At 54.4% G+C, this 16,774-nt stretch overlaps 1 protein-coding gene across 5 annotated transcripts in view; it reads right to left on the bottom strand.

Moving 5' to 3' along the window:
• The window catches only part of SGSM1 (small G protein signaling modulator 1), an 89,734-nt gene that overhangs the window by 53,409 nt on the left and 19,551 nt on the right, over window positions 1-16,774 (bottom strand). For 2 of the 5 annotated variants that reach the window (XM_058281556.2, XM_058281557.2), the window contains exons 3-5: window positions 5,960-6,035; window positions 3,150-3,312; window positions 936-1,088 (exon numbers count right to left, since the gene is read on the bottom strand). In XM_058281556.2, the coding sequence (XP_058137539.1) occupies window positions 936-1,088; window positions 3,150-3,312; window positions 5,960-6,035 (392 nt within the window). Of the gene's footprint in view, window positions 1-935; window positions 1,089-3,149; window positions 5,801-5,959; window positions 6,036-16,774 lie in introns of all 5 variants that reach the window. The other 3 variants (XM_071209838.1, XM_071209837.1, XM_058281558.2) reach the window with 3 other exon arrangements.

Here is a 16,774-nt window from a genome sequence, read left to right as displayed (position 1 = left end):
ATATTATGGACTTTGCTATTTGCCTGTTTGCCCACTAGAATGTGAGTTCCAGGAGAAAAACTTTGCTCTGCACATTCAAACATATTTCCTAGCAAATGGGTAAAAAGGGAAAAGATATTAATAATACCCAGTGTGTGTGAAGATGTGGTTAAACAGACACTTTCATACACTAAAAGATGGGGAGATTCTCAGCGCGCTCTCTCTCTCCCCACACACACACCACTCTATCTCACGTCTCTCCCCGCCTCCTTCTTTCTTGCCTCCCACTGCCTCTTTCTCAGGGGCTGAGAAAAAGTGTCAGTCCTCAGGAATTTCAGATTATAGGACTATCAGAGCTACCCACTCCCCTTGGGATAAAGTCCAAGCTCTTTAACATGACAGGTCAAACCATTGTATCCCCAACATTTAGATTATTGCCTGGCACATAGTAGGTTCTTATTAAATATTTGTTAGACGAATGAATGAATTTCTAAGAGAATTCCTGCTACAAAACCTGTACATCAGGATAATCTGAGCTAGGGAGAAAAGTACGAAAAGCTTCACTATGCATTTCCAAAATACATACCTGCCAACTTCCATTCTCCCCTCTTCCCTGCAATGGCAGAGATCCACATCCCATTTTCTAAAGAGGTAAGAGAGGCAGCTACACTAGCTGATTCTTAATTCACAGAAAGTGGACAAAACCCAAGATTCCTATACGTCACCCTAAGTCCAAAGACCCTGCATTGCTTTTAAACACCTGACTCTTCTCAAGGTGCTAAGTTAGGCTAGTCTACGGTTAAACATCCGGGGGACTTTATTTAATCACTTTGAAATTGAGCACATATTAGAGGGGTTGGGGGAACCAGAAAGGAGCTTTGGGCAAGAGGGTGTACCTCCCACGACGGCCAGCAGGGGGAGGCAGAGCACACCGAGGTAGCGGGTCTTCGCCTCACCTGCTGTTTTCCACAAGGTAATGCACAATTTTATCCAGGACTTTCTCAAACAAAGCTGTGCGGATCCACAGGTGCTTGATGGCAAGCGGGGACAGGTTGGGCAGCTTCGGCAGCTTCCGCACGTTGTCCTGGAGGCCCTGGATCTGATTCCGCCTTCGAAACCAGCAAAGGATGAGAACGGACAATTCACCAAAGAGGAAATCCACGGGAGCAATTCAAAATGGAGAAACGTTCAATCTCTCTAAGAAATAAAGGAATGGCAAATAAAACAACAACGAGGGCCCACATTGCTCCTAGCAAAGGGGAGGGTGATGGAAAAAGAACCCCTAGTGTGCACAGAGATGGGATTACCCACCTAGACACTGCTCGGCAAGCCGGATTCTCAGATCTCATTCTCTTCCTCCCCTCCCTTCTCCCTCTCCTTTTCTATCTCTGCTGACAAGGAGTGCTGGCCAAGACGAGTCACAATTATAGATGCTTCAGTGGCTCGCCGGTGCCCTTGGGATACAGTCCTAGCTCTTTAACGTGACCAGCCAGGCACCCCATGACCTTGCCCTATTCACCCCTCCACCTGCTCCCCTGACCACCACCCCTTCCCAGCCAGATGGAGACAGCAACAGCCCTGAGGCTGACTTCCTCCCTCTGCTTCCTCCTGGCTTCTCTCCCTGCCCCGCTCCCGGGCCAGTCCTTTCTCACTCTTTAGGTCTCAGAGTGGACATCTCCTCCTGCAGGAAGCCCTCTCAGACCAGCCCTAATTGAGGGAGGGGTCCGTCCTCGGGGCCCCCCGAGCCCCTTACCTTCCCACTTACTATTCTTGTCCTCCCCTTTACACGGTGACCTTGAGGGCCTGGACTCAGCAGCTCCCTTATATTTTTAAAATAAAATATTTATTGAGTGTCTACCATGTGGCAAGCAGGGGCCTTGCCTGCATCTCCAGGTCCTAGCATGGTGCCTGAGTAGGAGCTCAGAAAGCGTGTTGATGAAGGAGTGATCGCATGCACGAATGGTTGGCTCTCCCTTACCACCTGGCATGGGAGTCTCTAATTCCTCTGATATCATGGGAGTCCCATGCAAGCCCTGACTTTTCAGACATTATCAGGAAACACCTGGGAATTTAGCATATGGGTCAGCAGGTGCCCCGAGGACCAGGTGACTGGGAAGTCAGATTCCAAAAGTGAGCTGGCAGAGTCAAGCCCGGAGCTATGCCCACCATGCACGAGGCCAGTAGCCCTGGGCACACAGGGCCTGAAGGGCAAAGAAGAAAGCAGCTGTTTTTCTTTCAGGGAAACAAGGTGATCACCCAGGGCAGAGGCACAAACACATGGCACACAGGTCTTTCTCTCTCTTCCCTTGCCCATAACAGACATGGCCAATCAATCCACGCATTCCTTCCCATGAAGCTGAATCACAGCCTCAGAATCCTTTGCAACACAGTCCTCTGGGAGGCTGCTACCATCAACAGGAGGTAAAATCTATGTGACATCCTGGAACAGGCTCCAGGATGCGGGTTCTGCTGTGCTGTTGAGACTCCAAGGGGGTGGATCTGACAGAACATTCTCCTATGTATACACGCTCAGCCCATGCACACACCACCAGCCATCAAGGTGAGCAAGTGAAGCTACCTCTCCCTTTCGACGGTTGCATTCAGCATGAGGTTAACCGGAGACCTTAACATCTGGTTCATGTGGACAGAGACCAAACTGGTTCTATGCAATTTTGGTCACATTGCATTTAGAACAGGGACTGGTACACAGTGAGCACTTATTCAACCACTGCTTCTTGGGTATTTACCAGCTGCTAAGCACTGTCCCAGACCGTGGGGACATAACGGGGCATAACAAGACGCAGTCCCTGCTCTCACAGAGTTTAGAGTCAAGTAGGGGAGACAGATGACGATCCAGTAGATGAATGAATGGATAATTCCAGATGGTGATAGAGATAGGAAGGACATGGTGGTATGAAGCACAGGCAGGGGCTGTCATCTACCAATCCAGGGGGAGGCCTGAAGGACAAGGAGTCGGCTATGAAAGATCAGGGGAAGGCTGAGCTGGATGAAGGAAGGAGCCTGTGCAAAGGCCCTGAGGTGCGGGCACAGTCAGGCAGGCTTGAGGGACAGCCCAGAGCAGCTTCAGAAGAGGAAGACCTGAGCCTGGGGAGGGGTGTGGATCGCCCGTGGGATTGTGCCCCAGCCTGTGCCCTGGGCCCGGCACTCACGCGCTCTCGATCAGCTGCTCCAGGTCCTGGACCTTGCGGCTCAGCTCCTCGGCGGGTGGGAAGCTCTTGCCCACCTTCATGAAGAGAGCTGCGATCTTGTTGCTGCGCAGGAAGCCGGCCGCCCGCCGCCGCAGCCCGTGCAGGACGCACGCCTCCACAGCCGCTGCGGGGACACAGCGGTCAGCAGGCCCTGCCCTGGCCACACTCTCCAGCACCAGCCCGGCTCGGAGCTTCAGGCAGACAGAGGTGCCTTGGAGAGCCGGGGCCCCGGAATCACGAAAATCATGAGGGCAGCAGCACGGGGGAAAGCGTGCAGCCTCGCCCCCTGCCGCACCCTCCAAAGGGGACAGGGACGCTCAGCGGGTAACCCACACTGGCTGCCCGAGGTCAGAACATCACTTGTTCACATCCTCTCCTGGCCACCAGCCAGCTGTGTGTCTGTCGGCAATTGCTTCCCCTCTGAACCCCGGCTTCTCAAGAAATGCACGGAAGACACTTAGCACAGAGCCTGGCACACAGTAAGTGCTTTATGAGCATTAGCTCTTCTTTCTGTCCAAGGGCAGGGAAACTGGAACCACATGATGTAGGGCTTTGTCTGAGTTAAAGAATCATCACCATCATCATCATCATCAATATTATAATCACGGCAACAGTGTACATTTATTGATCTCATACAACCTTCGCCACAGAGAAAAAGAAAACCATTCACATGTATCATATGTGGAAACTTGAGGCTCAGAGAGGTGACCTGGCTTGCCCAGGGACACACAGCAAATGAGCAATGGAGCCAGGATATGAACCCAGATCTGAGCCCAAGCTGTGCTCATAGCACCTGCATTTACCTGAAGGACCTCTGAAGAGAACATCATGTCATAATCTTCCCATTTCTGTGTTTCTCCTGGAGGCCCTGTTCAGCCCTCTTCAGAGCAAAAGACCTGGGGTGTAGTCCCAGCTCTACCACTAACTTGCTGTGTGGCCACAGGCTAACTGTTTCCCTTTCTGGACCTCAGTGTTCCCTTCTAGGAAAGCGGCCCATGCAGGCCATTCTGACTGGCCCTATCTAACTCCTGGTATTTTTGGCCTTCTACTGAGTATCTTCTTACTTCTGTCTTACACAGTAGACTGGGAGCTCACGATGGTATGCAATAGGTGCATAATCAATGTTTATTGCAAATGTGAGTACATAATAAAAGATCTTCTGTACCAGACATCTTCTGGGTGTCAGTGTTAAGGTTTATCTTACCTAATCAGTGCAACAAAACTCATGCACTGTCAAGTCTCAGTCATTTCACAGAAGCACAAACTGGTTCTCCGAGGGTTAAAATCTTGACCAAGGCTGTCTTAACTTAAGGAGAAATGTGACACTTTTCTGACAGCAGGTGAGAGGTTTGGGGGTAACTGCTTTTCTTTGTCATTTTTTGGTTTTGTTTTGTTGGCAATTACTTGCCTTTCAGGGAATGCCCACATATTGCCTGATCTGCCCATGGATTTAAATTATCTGGGTGAGGCTCTCGTAAGTACCTTAATTTTCACTTCCATACAGTACTTTCTATCTGTTTATATTGAAATAAGTTAATTATCTATTCAGGTTTTGTAGATATTGTTCCATTCATTCAGACAATGGCTTCTCCAGAACAGTGAATAAAAGAAATCTCAAGGAGATTCTCTGGGCCTCATTTAGTGTCAACAAATTTCTCCCACCCAGAAACTTTGATCAGAGTTCGAGAATGATGATCGCTTTCATCACTTGCTGTTTCTCTGAGCCTTTAACTGGTAGGTATCATTGGCAAGTTCTGAAATAGACATGCGTATTATTTCAATTGCAAATAAAAATGAACTAAGCACACATGCACACATACATATAAGCAATATGTACACATACATATATGTGTATATGATTTAATGAAACATCCCCATGTTGAAAAAAACAAAGATTTGCTCAGGGTCCCCCAAGAAGAAGGTGGCAGAGATGGGACGTGGCGCCAGGTCTGTCTGTCTGCAAAGGGGGTGGCGGGCCCTCGGTGGCCTCCAAGCTCATGGCGTGTGTGCACATGCCGGGCCTGCCCCGTGGTGCCCTGCCACGGGCCCGGAAGCTGAGGGGCTGCCCCCTCTCCTCTCTCAGGCCTCCCCATGGGGTGGAGATGGCGGGAGGGGAACAAGCCCTAAATGAGGCACCTCAAATACTCAAGGAAAAGCCTTTCGGGGAGAAAGAAACAGTCCCATGTACGTGCACACGTCGATCATCAGCTCAGTCCTGACTTTAGGGACACACTAAACACACGTCTCTAGCCACCGTGGAAGTACTATAAGAACCTGCCATGAGGTTATTTCTGGGATCTCGTGAGCATCAGTGGTTCAAGGAGACAAGGTTGGAGGCACGCTCTGAGCCCCGGGCCTGCCTTCCCTGCTGAGCCAGCTGGACTCGATCCTTCAGGATGTGCTGATGGCCTGGTACTCCCTATTTTTAAAACTTAGCCCCCGTGCATCCTTTCCCTTTACCCTAACAATCTTACTCAGAGAGAGTAAAGAACACTGACCCCACTCCTCGGATGCAAAGCCACTGGCCGCGTGTAGTGTTGGTCAGTAACAACTGAGCTCACGGGGCAGGGAGGAAAACCTCCAGCGTCAGCTGCGGTTACCTCTTCACCAGGCTGCAGAAGTCATGTTTCATTTCTCAGGACTTTTATTTCCAGATTCTCCAGATGGAATCCGAAAATAACTATGGCGTTTCAAAGGAAAAAAACATGCAAGAACAACGCGGTCACGTCCCTGAGACGGCCCACGTAACAAGGCCACGGGCCACGACTCACCGCAGAAGGAGATGATGTGGCTGCTGTCTTCGTGGACGAACTTGCGCGTGACGGCCTCCTCCATGATCTGCTTCACCTGGAACAGAGGCAGCTGGAGAGGAGGCGCCCAAACCCCTCCCCAGGCGGCTCCCCAAGGCCTTCTCAGGTTGGTTGTGAGGTTTCCATGACTGATTTCCTTCCCCTCCCCTCTGACGTGTCTTCTGCTGGTCTGAGGTCTGTGGTACCAACAAGCTTTACATTTTAACTATTTTTCAGATTACGGACATGGCTGGCTGCACTCAAGTATGGCACCACCTCCTTCCCCCCCTCCATTCCATCCTGCACCCCCCGCGCACTGACCACTATCCCTGTTCTCTTTGGTTATCTGGTTAATATCGGCCTCCCTCTTCTAGAATATAAGTTCCCCGAGAGCAGGGACCGCACGGGTCCAGCTCCTGGCTGAATCTGCAGAGCCTAGAATGGTGCCAGGTACGTAGCAGGTGCTCAGTAAAGTGTTTTCTACATGAAGGGGTGAGTTAAATGGGTATGTCGAAGCAGGAGGATGCAGTGTGGGTCAGCCCTGGAGTCCTGTAGACGAGGGCTCAAATCCCTGCTCAGGCACTGACCGGGAGGGTTTGTGATCTCATTCTGGGAAACTGAGGCTCAGCAAGGTGGAACAACTCTCCCAGGGAGGGCGACTGGCCCAAATTGGAGGCAGAATTCTAGCCTGGGCGTGGGGATTCTTCCCATCTCACTCACTCGTTCAACAGATATTTCCTGAGCACAGAGGACACGGCCCTGGCAGGACGGCAAGTCTCTGCCCCGTGAGCTGACCCCTGGGTGGCCTGGACACGCCTGGACCGCCCTGGCTCCTGGCTCTGCTCTTCCTGGAATTACTACGGGATTTCCACAGAGCCCCTTCCCTCTCCGGGTTTGAGGATCCCCGACTTAGATAAGGAGGTCAGCAGAGACCCCCCGAAAGGCCGTTCCAGCCCCACATCGGGGGGCTCCAACCTGCGGGTGAAGGGAGCTGGGGCCCGGGGTCGCCCCCACCCGGCCCTGCTCCCTGCCCTGCGGCCTGTCCTGTTTGAAGAGGGTCCCAGAAGCCCAGTGCCCCTCTCCCTCTTCCTTCCGGCCTCCAGGACAGGAAGACAGAAGTGAGAGCATCCCTGGCCACAGTGGAAACACGGCAGGGCCTGCCCCCGAGCTGGCGAGCTGCCCTGCCACACGGGGCCAAGGCTGCCCCCTGCCCGGGAACAGCTCTCGACCGCCCAGCGAGCTCCAAGCCGCGCTCTGCCGGCAGCATCTCTAAGACTTAAAGCTATCTGGTGAGGGCAGTGGAACTGACCCCATTTCCTAGATGTGGGAAACTGAGGCTCAAGCGGTTGTAGGAAGAGTACCCACCTCAAAGAGCTACAGCAGGACTGAACCAGGTAACGCACTTCATGTGCTGGGCACAGAGCCTGGCACGCAGTGTGCCCACAATAAGTGTTAGCTGCATGCAAGTTAGCACCTCTGCCTAAACCCTCACCTGGCCTCTTTCCATTATCTGTTTATGGCTGAAATGTCACCTGATTAACCACCCACTGCCCCCCCAGGTTTCCATAGCAGCTTTTTTTTTTAACACACCTATCAGGCTCATACTGATTTGGTCAGCACCTGTCTCCCCTGCCAGGCAAGCACTCTGTGTTCCCTCTGGCTCACAGCTATGGTGCCAGCACGTAGTAGGCACTCAGGAAGGTTACCTGAGGAATGAATGGCTTAAAGAATCATGAGCCACCTCAGCCTTTGGGAGGATGTTTCAGCAGCAAAACTGCTTTCTTGTCACCATAGTTGTGGGTCATAGAGCAGAGGTATAAGTAGTCCAATTAGCCCTGTCTATCAAGGGAGGAAACAGAGGCCCAGAGAGGTAGTGTCACCCACCCAGGGTCACACAGCAGGAGGAGCAGCGTCAAGGCTTGGACCCAGGCTGGTCTGACTCCAGGGGCTGAGCGCCTTCTACACCATGCAGGTCAGCCCACATGACCTCAGGGCATTTGCCCAGCCCTCTCCGTTTCCAGCTACCTGTCTCCCCTGTCCCTTTGCTCCGAGTCGGGCGCAGTGATGCTGACACGTACCCCAGTCTCTGAGACTGCAGAAGGGGGTGGCCAAGCACCCAGGCCTGGACGTCCTGGGAAACAGAGGGACGGGGTGAGTTCAGGCTGACCAGGAGCGGACCGTGGGGGGCCGGGGCGAGGCTGGTCCCGGCAGCTCGCTCTCGAGTGCTTTCGGAGAACACAGGGGTCAGTTAAGGCCCAAGACTCTGGGGGGGGTCCGGGCCTGGGTTCAAATCCTGCCTTGGCCCCTTAAAGTTACAGGACATGGGGCAAACCCTTCCCCACTTGGGGATGATAAGAGAACCGACTTCTAAGGAGCCAGCAAAATCGGGTGACTCTGCCTTCAAAACACACTTGGAATCTGAGCACTGCTCAAGCCCCCTCTGCTACCCATTCCCCAGCCCAAACCCACTAGCCTCTGTCCCCTGGACCAATGCTGCAGCTCTGTTCTCCCTGCATCCACCCGAGCCCCTACACCTTGTCCTAACCAAGTAGGATCCTGCTAAAGTTCAGACCACATCGGTCCTCCGCTCAGAGCCCTCCGGGGCTCCCATGTCACTTGGAATAATAGCCCAAGTCCTCACCTTGGCCCACATAGCTCACCTGCCCGCCCCAACCTCCCCAATGTCCTACCCCCACCGCTTCCCTTCACTCACTCCAGCCACACCCACCTGCTTGTGATGGACCCAGTGTGGGGGGCACACTCCTACCTCAGGGCCTTTGCACTGCTAGTCCCTTTACCTGGAACGTCCTTCCCCCAGAAAACCACCTGGCCTAGCTCTTTGCTCAGATGTCCTCTCCTCAGTGCAAGACTCCCCTGATCACCCTGTTGAAAAGCGCTCACCCCTCTAGCCCACCCACTGCTCAGTATGCCCCTTCCCTGCCCTGTTTCTCTCCATGGTGCTCCTCCTCAAGGCCTCACTCCAGATTTTATCCTTCCTTAATTTCTTTATTCGCTGCCTTTCCTGTTAATGGGTCTGTGTGCTCCTTGAGGGCAGGAATTCTATCTCACTTGCTGCTCTAGTCTCAAGACCTAGAAGGTAGTACCTGGCACATAGTAGGCACTCAGTCAGTATCTGTTGAATGAACATCTCCTACAGGGAGGTTTAAATGGTTCAACAGAGGGAACGCACTTAGCATAGTGCTCGATATGTCCTATGCGTTCAGCAAAAAGGAGCAGTTTTAATATTGAAGATGAAGAGACCTCTGCACCCTGGGTCAAATCACACCTGGGCATGGGTCCCACTTCCATGCCCATCAACAACGTTTAGGCAGGAAAAATCAGGTTAAAAAGAGGTAGCACATCTACTCTCAGTGTAGACCCCCCAAAAATGAAAGCAGGGAGTCTAATAGATACTTGTGCACCAGTGTTCACTGAAGCACTGTTCACAAGGGCCAAAAGATGGAAACAAGCCAGGTGCCCATCAGCAAGTAACGGGTAGACAACATGTGGACTCTCCACGCAATGGAATGTTATTCAGCCACATACAGGAATGAAGTTCTGAGACACGCTGCAACCTGGATAAACCTGGAAGATATCGTGTTGAGTGATATAAGCCAGAAACAAAGGGATAACTACCGCCATGATTTCACTTTGATGAAATACCTGTAATACGCAAATTCACAGACACAGAAAGATGATTACAGGTTACCAGGGGCCAGCGGGAGGAGAGGGGGGGAACAGGGAGTTACTGTTTAATGGGGGGGTTTCTCTTCTGAGTGAGGAAAAGGTTTTGGTAATGTATGGTGGGATGGTGGCAGAACTTTGTGAAGATACTTAAAAATATACACAATAAAATGAAGAATAAAAGAATAGTACGATTAAGCTTGTAAAGGGAAAGCCCGCCACCAAGGGCAGCCTGTGGGGGTGCTGTGTGGCTCGACCTGAGGATGAGAAGGGGGTTTAAGTAGGTTGACCCTGGAAAACAACAACTGACAGGTGCATGTAGTAATTGTGTTGCGATTTGCAAAACTCTCTCCTGCCTGCCTTGTCCTGGGGGATCTTTACAGCCAATTCAGCATTATACTCTCCCCACTTACAGAAGAGGAAACTGAGACTGAGGAAGGAGGATCATCTTCCAAGATAGCAAAATCAGCAAGTTCCAGAGACAGGCCTGGCTTCCTGGACTTCAGAAAGACCCCTTCAAAAGAGCAGGGGTCAGCAAACATTTTCTGTAAAGGGCTTGAGAGAAAAAGTTTTGGCTTTGCAAGTGGTCTGTGTGGCAACTGCCGCTATAATGCGAAATCATCCATACATAAGCTGTAAGTGAATGGGAATGGCTGTGTTCCAATAAAACTTTATTTACAACAACAAGTAGAGGGCCAGATTTGGCCTGTGGTTTGCTGACCTCTGAGCAAAGCTGTTCAGCTCCACCAGGTGATCCACTCTGTAGCTCCAGCAGAGGAGCAGCTGCTCCTCCCCATCCTGGGGGTCACGGTTTGGCTTGGCTGCTGGGGGACAGCTGAGTCCAGCTCTCGGGGTCGGGGCTAACTTGGCTGACCACCCCACATGCAGAGCAGGCCCTGGCTTCTTCCGGCAGCCAACCTCTCTCTTACGCAGGCCGCGGCCCTCCCGCCAACACCCTCCTGTTCCTTGGAGGCGACCATCTGCCTGTCGCCCTCCAGAACCACCTGCCCGCGTCCTCCCCTGCTGTGGGCACAGGGCCATCAGGCCACACCCGTCCTGTGAGCTTCCTCAGGACACGTGGCAACCCCCACAGGGCACAGGGCCTCAGGTTCTGACTCTGCTACCAGTTAGGAGGTGCACTCAGGCTGCCCCGCCCTTGGGGTCTCAGTTTACCCTTCTGGTCTCAAGGTCCAGTCGATTCCCACTCTCTCGGATACCTTACCCTCCTCCCACTCCTTTCCTTTGTCCTTCCATCCTCTGCCCTGGGGACATCTGAGCCTGCAAACTGTCACCACCCCCACCTCTTCTTCCTCCTTACCATCACCACCACTCAGACAGGCTCAGTGAATGAATGAATTCACTCTCAGTTGTGCCTGTCTTACTCTTATACCCCCTCAAATGCCCTGTGAGGGTAGGTTCTATTTATACCTACTTCTCAGGGGATCAGACTGAGGAACAGAGAGATTAAGTAACATGCCCAGGGTCACACAGCTGGCAGGGGGCAGAAGCAGAATCTAACCCATGCTCCTGACTGCTACGCATCAAGTCTCAACCAGTGGTTTTCTCTGAAATTATGAATAAAAAGAACAGTAACAACAACAACACTCTTGCTTCCTATATGCAGGCACTATGTTAACAATCTGCATGTAATCCTCATAATCTCCCTCCCAGGAAGCAATCATCATCCACTTTCCAGACAAGAAACCTGCAAAGCTCAGACGCTGGGTACCAGGTGCTCAAGAGCATTGACAACTCCAAGGTCGCCCCTCTAAGGCTTACTCCAAGGGGAGCCTCGTCCCCCTGCACCCAGCCTGACATCGGGGTCAGAAGTGCTGAACCCCTCGAGCTCCAGGCCCATGGGCCATCTCAGGACAGCGGAGGGTGCGTGCTCCAGGAGCTGCTGCTCACGGCACCCGCGCCGACGTCCTGGGCGAGGCGAGCGAGGCAGCACTGCCGCTTTATCTGAGGAGAACAGCATCGGTCTGTTTACTCCTCATCTAGTGTAAACGGGGATGGGCCCCTGGGCTGCAGGACGGCCTAGCCGAGAAAAAGTAAGATTCAGAGGTCGACTCTTAGCAAAACCGTGGGCAGGTGGCCCTGCTGGGGGTCTGTGTGCTGGACGGGCAGCAGTAGAGCTTTGGGTTTGGGGCTGAGGATGGAGGCAAGGTTTAGGGTACAAGTAGGGCCATGAAGCCTAGGGATGGGACAGAGGGCAGCGGGGGGCATGAGAAGGCCTCTGACCCGTGTCTGGCAGCTTGCCCAGGTTCTGGTCATGTGGTAGATGCTGCAACCTGCAGCCCAAACTCCACCAGCACTGGAGGCTGCCCCTGCTGGGACAGCCCCTGGAAGGCTCTCGGCTGTCAGCCCCTTGGAGGGCAGGGGACTTACTCAGCTGCCAAGAGCACTCGCCCAAGCTCACCCCGTCCCAGGGAGGCTCACATCCAATGGCTGAGGCATGTGGGGTGTCAAGGCCACTTACCCCAAGTCAGGACAGTTCTGAAGGGCCATCTCAGCTCTCCACAGGGCTTCCGGGCTTGGCCCTGGCTCCCGAGGCTGCATCACGGCCCAATCTCTCCCTTCGCCCACTCCACCTGTTCCAACTGGCTCCCATGGGTGCTGCTCTCAGGAGCAGGCCCTGGTAAACCTCCTGCAACGCTGAGCTCTGGCTCAGCGTCGGCCTCCCAGCAAGGGCTGCTCGCTGTGCTGTGCACGTGTCCAGGCAGCAGTCAACAAGGACAGGGGCCAACACGGGGGCTCCAAGCTGGACAGTGAGGCGGGAAGCTGCTCCCGTCACCCCGATCCCCCAAGCCCTGGATCAGTCCCAGGTACTGCTGGAGCAGCCACAGAGTGCAAGGTGTGCAGGGAGGGACGAGGGACGGGTGGAGGCAGCAGCTCTGGCTTGGGCAGCTTTTATCCAATGGGCCGCAGGGTAGGATGAGCTCAGAGAGGCACGGGGAGAGCGCTGTGCAGTAGAGCAGGCTGCTCAAAGCCTGGCGCCTGGCACAGCAGCCTCGGCCCCACCTGGGAACGGCTGGAAATGCAGATTCTCAGGCCCCACCCCAGAGGTACTGGATCAGAAACTCTGGGGCCTTTAACAAGCCCCTTAGGGGATGCTGACGCACGCTCAAATTTGAGAACTATTGCCGTAGAAAATTTTGGAGGGAAGAAAAAGAAGGGGAAAGTGGAGGAGGAGGGGATCAGACAAGACATGTGCATCCTAAAATTTAGGAAGGTTAAGGGCCCCTCCCCGGGTCACACACCTGGGAAGCTGCTGCCCAGACCAGCCTGCAGCTGTGACTCCAAACCTCCTAACAATGGGTGATGGAAGGTGGGCAGGCAGCAGCGAGGGTGTGATTCTCTGCCTAGGGTGGGGGACTCAGGCAAGGGAGGACCCCTCCCCACCTCTGCTGGGTCCCAGCTGTCAACTGGTTTTCTTATTACCCAGCCGAGAGTAAGAGGGCCTGTTGCTGGAGCACCTACCATGTCCAGGTGCTTTGTAAGGATGACCTGATTTAATCCTCACAAGAACATTGTCCTCCCCATTTTATAGGTGAATCAGTCAAGGCTCAGAGAGTGTGCACAATCTTCCCGTGGTCACACAGCCAGGACTGGAAGCCCAGTCTCCTGGCGGCCTGCCCCAGCGGCCTGCCTCCAGCTCCACTCAGCACTGGGCCAGGCCATCGGCAAGTAAAGGTGCTGAGAACCTGGTGAGAAGTGACTCCTCCGTCTCCTCCTCCTGGGGGCCAAAGGAAGTGCTGGGCGGGGGAGGAGGGGGTGTCAAGAGACTGGAGTTGCCTGGACCTGATTGGGCCAAACACACCCTGAGGGGCCATTCAGGGGAGGGGGGACATCACAGTCAAAGTGGTTAGGAAGCTTTTCTCCCCCGCCAGCATCCACTGTAAGTGGTTCTCCCACAGCTGCTTGCACACCCCCAATGATGGGGAGCTCACTCCTTTTGGAACCAGTTTACTAGCTGGGAAAGAGGTCAGGAGGCAGCTGAGAGAGGCTAAGGAGTCGCTGGCCTGGCATCGAACGCCTGGCCCCTTGCTCCGAGCTTGGACACGTTTCACCATCTGTAAACTGAGGCTGATGAGGGCAGCAGCCCTGCCTCAGCAGGGGCTGATGTGAGGCCTGAATGAGATTTGGAGCCAGTACCCAGCACCCAGGAGGGTTTCTACAAATGTGATGACACTGACAGTCCAGTTCGCTGCCTGGCACACAGCAGGTGCTCATGAAATGTCCAGTAGGCGGATGGACTACTTGCTAAGGAGGCCCTCGGCTCCAGCTCTGCTCCACCCACCCGAGCCCACAGCCCTGGAGCCTGGGGCCCAGCAGGCCTCTGGGGCTGTCTCTGCCCTGCCCCCACCCACTTAGAGCCCCACCCTGCAACCAGTCCGGAACGGGCGACCCGCCACCCCTCCTTCCCCCTGCAAATATTTAAACAGCATAAAAGGAGGATTAGCCTCAGGGAGAGAGGGCAGGTAGGCAGGCGGGCACTGGCTCAGGGCGCTCCGCAGGGAAATCCGGGTCGCTCTGCACAGCCGGAAGTGGGGCTCCCGGGGCTCTCAGGCCTGCCCCTTCCCCCCTCCTTGCACCCAGGTACTCCCGCTGCCCACCTTAAAGCTCACCAGGCTTCCAATCAACTCCCTGCTCCTCCCGCCTCCCCACTCAAACTGGCTGTGCCCATCTCTCTAAGCCCCAGATGGCAGTAACACCCCCCGATGAGCAGGGCAGATCAGAGAGAATGCAGACAGGGCCCCAAACAGGATGTGGCACACAGTCAGTGCCCAATGAGAGCACTTTCTTGAGGTGAATAAGAACATGTGCTTGGGCTCTACCAGGCCAAGGCCAGGTTCAAATTCCACTTCTGCCCTTCGCTGGGTAACCTCGGGTCTCAGTCTCCCCGACTGTGAAATGGGGACGATGCCCATCTCCCAGGGCTGCTGTGGGAGGCGTCCACGAGTGAAGCACACGTGTCCTCAGACCAGGGCTGGGCCCCCCGTGAGTGCTGGGTGAGCGGTGGCCCCCAGGCAGCCCTGCCTGCCCCACGTCGTTCACTCCTCAGAGGGGCTCCCCCGACCTCCCGCCTAAGGCAGAACCTCCTGCGTGCCCCTCTTTATCCTTACCCTGCTTTGCACTGTCTTTTGGGAGTTGCCACATCTGTGAGTTTGTCCGTTTAGTGTCTCTGTTCCCCAAGCAGACCGGGAGCCTGGGCACACAGTAGGTGCTCAATATACATTTGGTAATCACATTAATATTGCTAATACCAGCAGCTGACACCGAGCAAGACCCACCCCAGGCTGTGTCCCGAGCCCCCTCATGCCTGGCCCCCTTTGATTAGTGTTTCAGGCCACGGCTGGCAATCTTTCTCTAAAAGGGTCAAGAGCCAATGTTTCAGGCTTGAGAATGAGGGGTGACACATAAAACCCAGGATCTGAACTTCAGATAAACAGTGAATACTCTTTTCAGTATAAGGATGTCCCAAATACTGCAGGGGCCATACTTAGATTAAAAACGTTATTTGTTGTTTCTCTGGAATCAAATCAACTGGGTGTCCCAGGTTTTTACTGGCAAAATCTGACAACCCTACCTGCAGGTCACAGGGTTTTCCTTCATTCATTTTTTAAAAATATTATTTATTAGCCCTGTAAAAATATAAAGGAGCATCCTCAGCCACACAAAAGCCGGGGGATCTGCCCCCAGGCTGCAGACTGCCAGCCCCGGTTTAAAGCTCCCGGAAAGATCCTGGGGTACACAGTAGGCCTGCTGCCTCCGCCTGACTCGGCGGCCTCTTTCACCCGGGTCTCGGGTGGCTGACACCCGGCAGGGAGAGGGGTAGGGCAGGAGGGGTGAGACGCCGAGCCAGCACCCCGCTTAGGAGTGACGCGGGCCCAGGCGCCCTGACTCTGTCCTCCAGGCGCAGGGAGAGGATGGTTAAATTAGGACGCCTGCGGGGCCTGGGCAGCTGCTGGAAAATAACCCTCAGCCTGCGGGGAGAGTGGGTGACTCAGAGCCCCTCGACTCCCACTGGGGTGAGGAGGGCGAGCGAAGGACAGGCTGCGCCTGCCTCACAGGGGCCAGGATCTGCAGCCTGACCTTGGACCGGGGTCCCTCCGCGCTCTCACCTCCGTGCCGCTGCACACACGGGGCCTCCCGCCAGCTGCCCGCCTGCATGCTCCGGCTGGCGAACTGCTGCTCGGGGTCAGGCTTCTGTCAAGGCGCCGCCTCCTCCAGGGAGCCCTCCCGGGCTCTCCATCTCCTGAGCCGGGGAAGTACGCAGCTCCCACGGTCTCCAACGCCACCATCCCCGCACTGGGCACATGAACCCCGGCTTTGCATTCCCTCAGTATTTCTGGAGCATCTCCTGGGCGTCAGGCACCAGGGAGCAAACACGCACAGTCCCCGTCCTTACGCAAGTGACAGCTCAGCAAGCTGCAAGGAGAGGAACTAAAGTGCACAAGTGAATGATTACAAAGTGAAACCGGCTCAAAGAACATGGTTCTAGAAGAACAGATGGCCAAGACCAGACCTGACCTGACAGGGAAGGGTGAGGTCAGGGAGGGCTTCCCAGAGGAGGTGACGTTCCAGAGCTGAAGTACAAATAGAAACGAAAGTTCTGGGCCTTGGCTAAAGCAGAGGGAAAATCTAAAGCAGAGGGGAAAAAAGCACCCCCTGCAACTGCCCCCACAGAGCTGCCTTGGAGCGTAAAAGAACGAACAGATGTCCAGACAACGTGGCAGGGAAAAGCACTATCTGGAAATAGCTGGCAGCGTTTTATTTTTTTAAGTTGTTATGGGCGAGGTGTGCAGGGGGTGAGAGTCGGGAGGGACTGAAACAGGGCTGTGGGGAAGGACAGGGATATTTTGGGAAGTTCCAAAGCACAGACAGACGCAAACAAACCCCGGGGAGTGGGGTAAGGGGGAGATGCTGCTGAGAACTGTGGCTGTTTTCACAGCAGCCCAGCTCTGCCTGCTGGAGCCCCTGACCGCACCTGAGCCCGGTCACACGGGCAAGGCCTCGGGTGTGACCTGTGTGGCCCCCACAGCCCAGCCTTTGCTTGTAACATCCTCTCCACCGCACGTCCCTACCCCTCTGCACCAACGTCTCCAGCTC

Source organism: Dasypus novemcinctus, chromosome 19 (genome assembly GCF_030445035.2).
Source record: "Dasypus novemcinctus isolate mDasNov1 chromosome 19, mDasNov1.1.hap2, whole genome shotgun sequence".
NCBI lineage: Eukaryota > Metazoa > Chordata > Mammalia > Cingulata > Dasypodidae > Dasypus > Dasypus novemcinctus.
The sequence above is the reverse complement of the archived record's forward strand: the minus strand, read 5'-3'. Positions and strand labels throughout refer to the sequence as shown.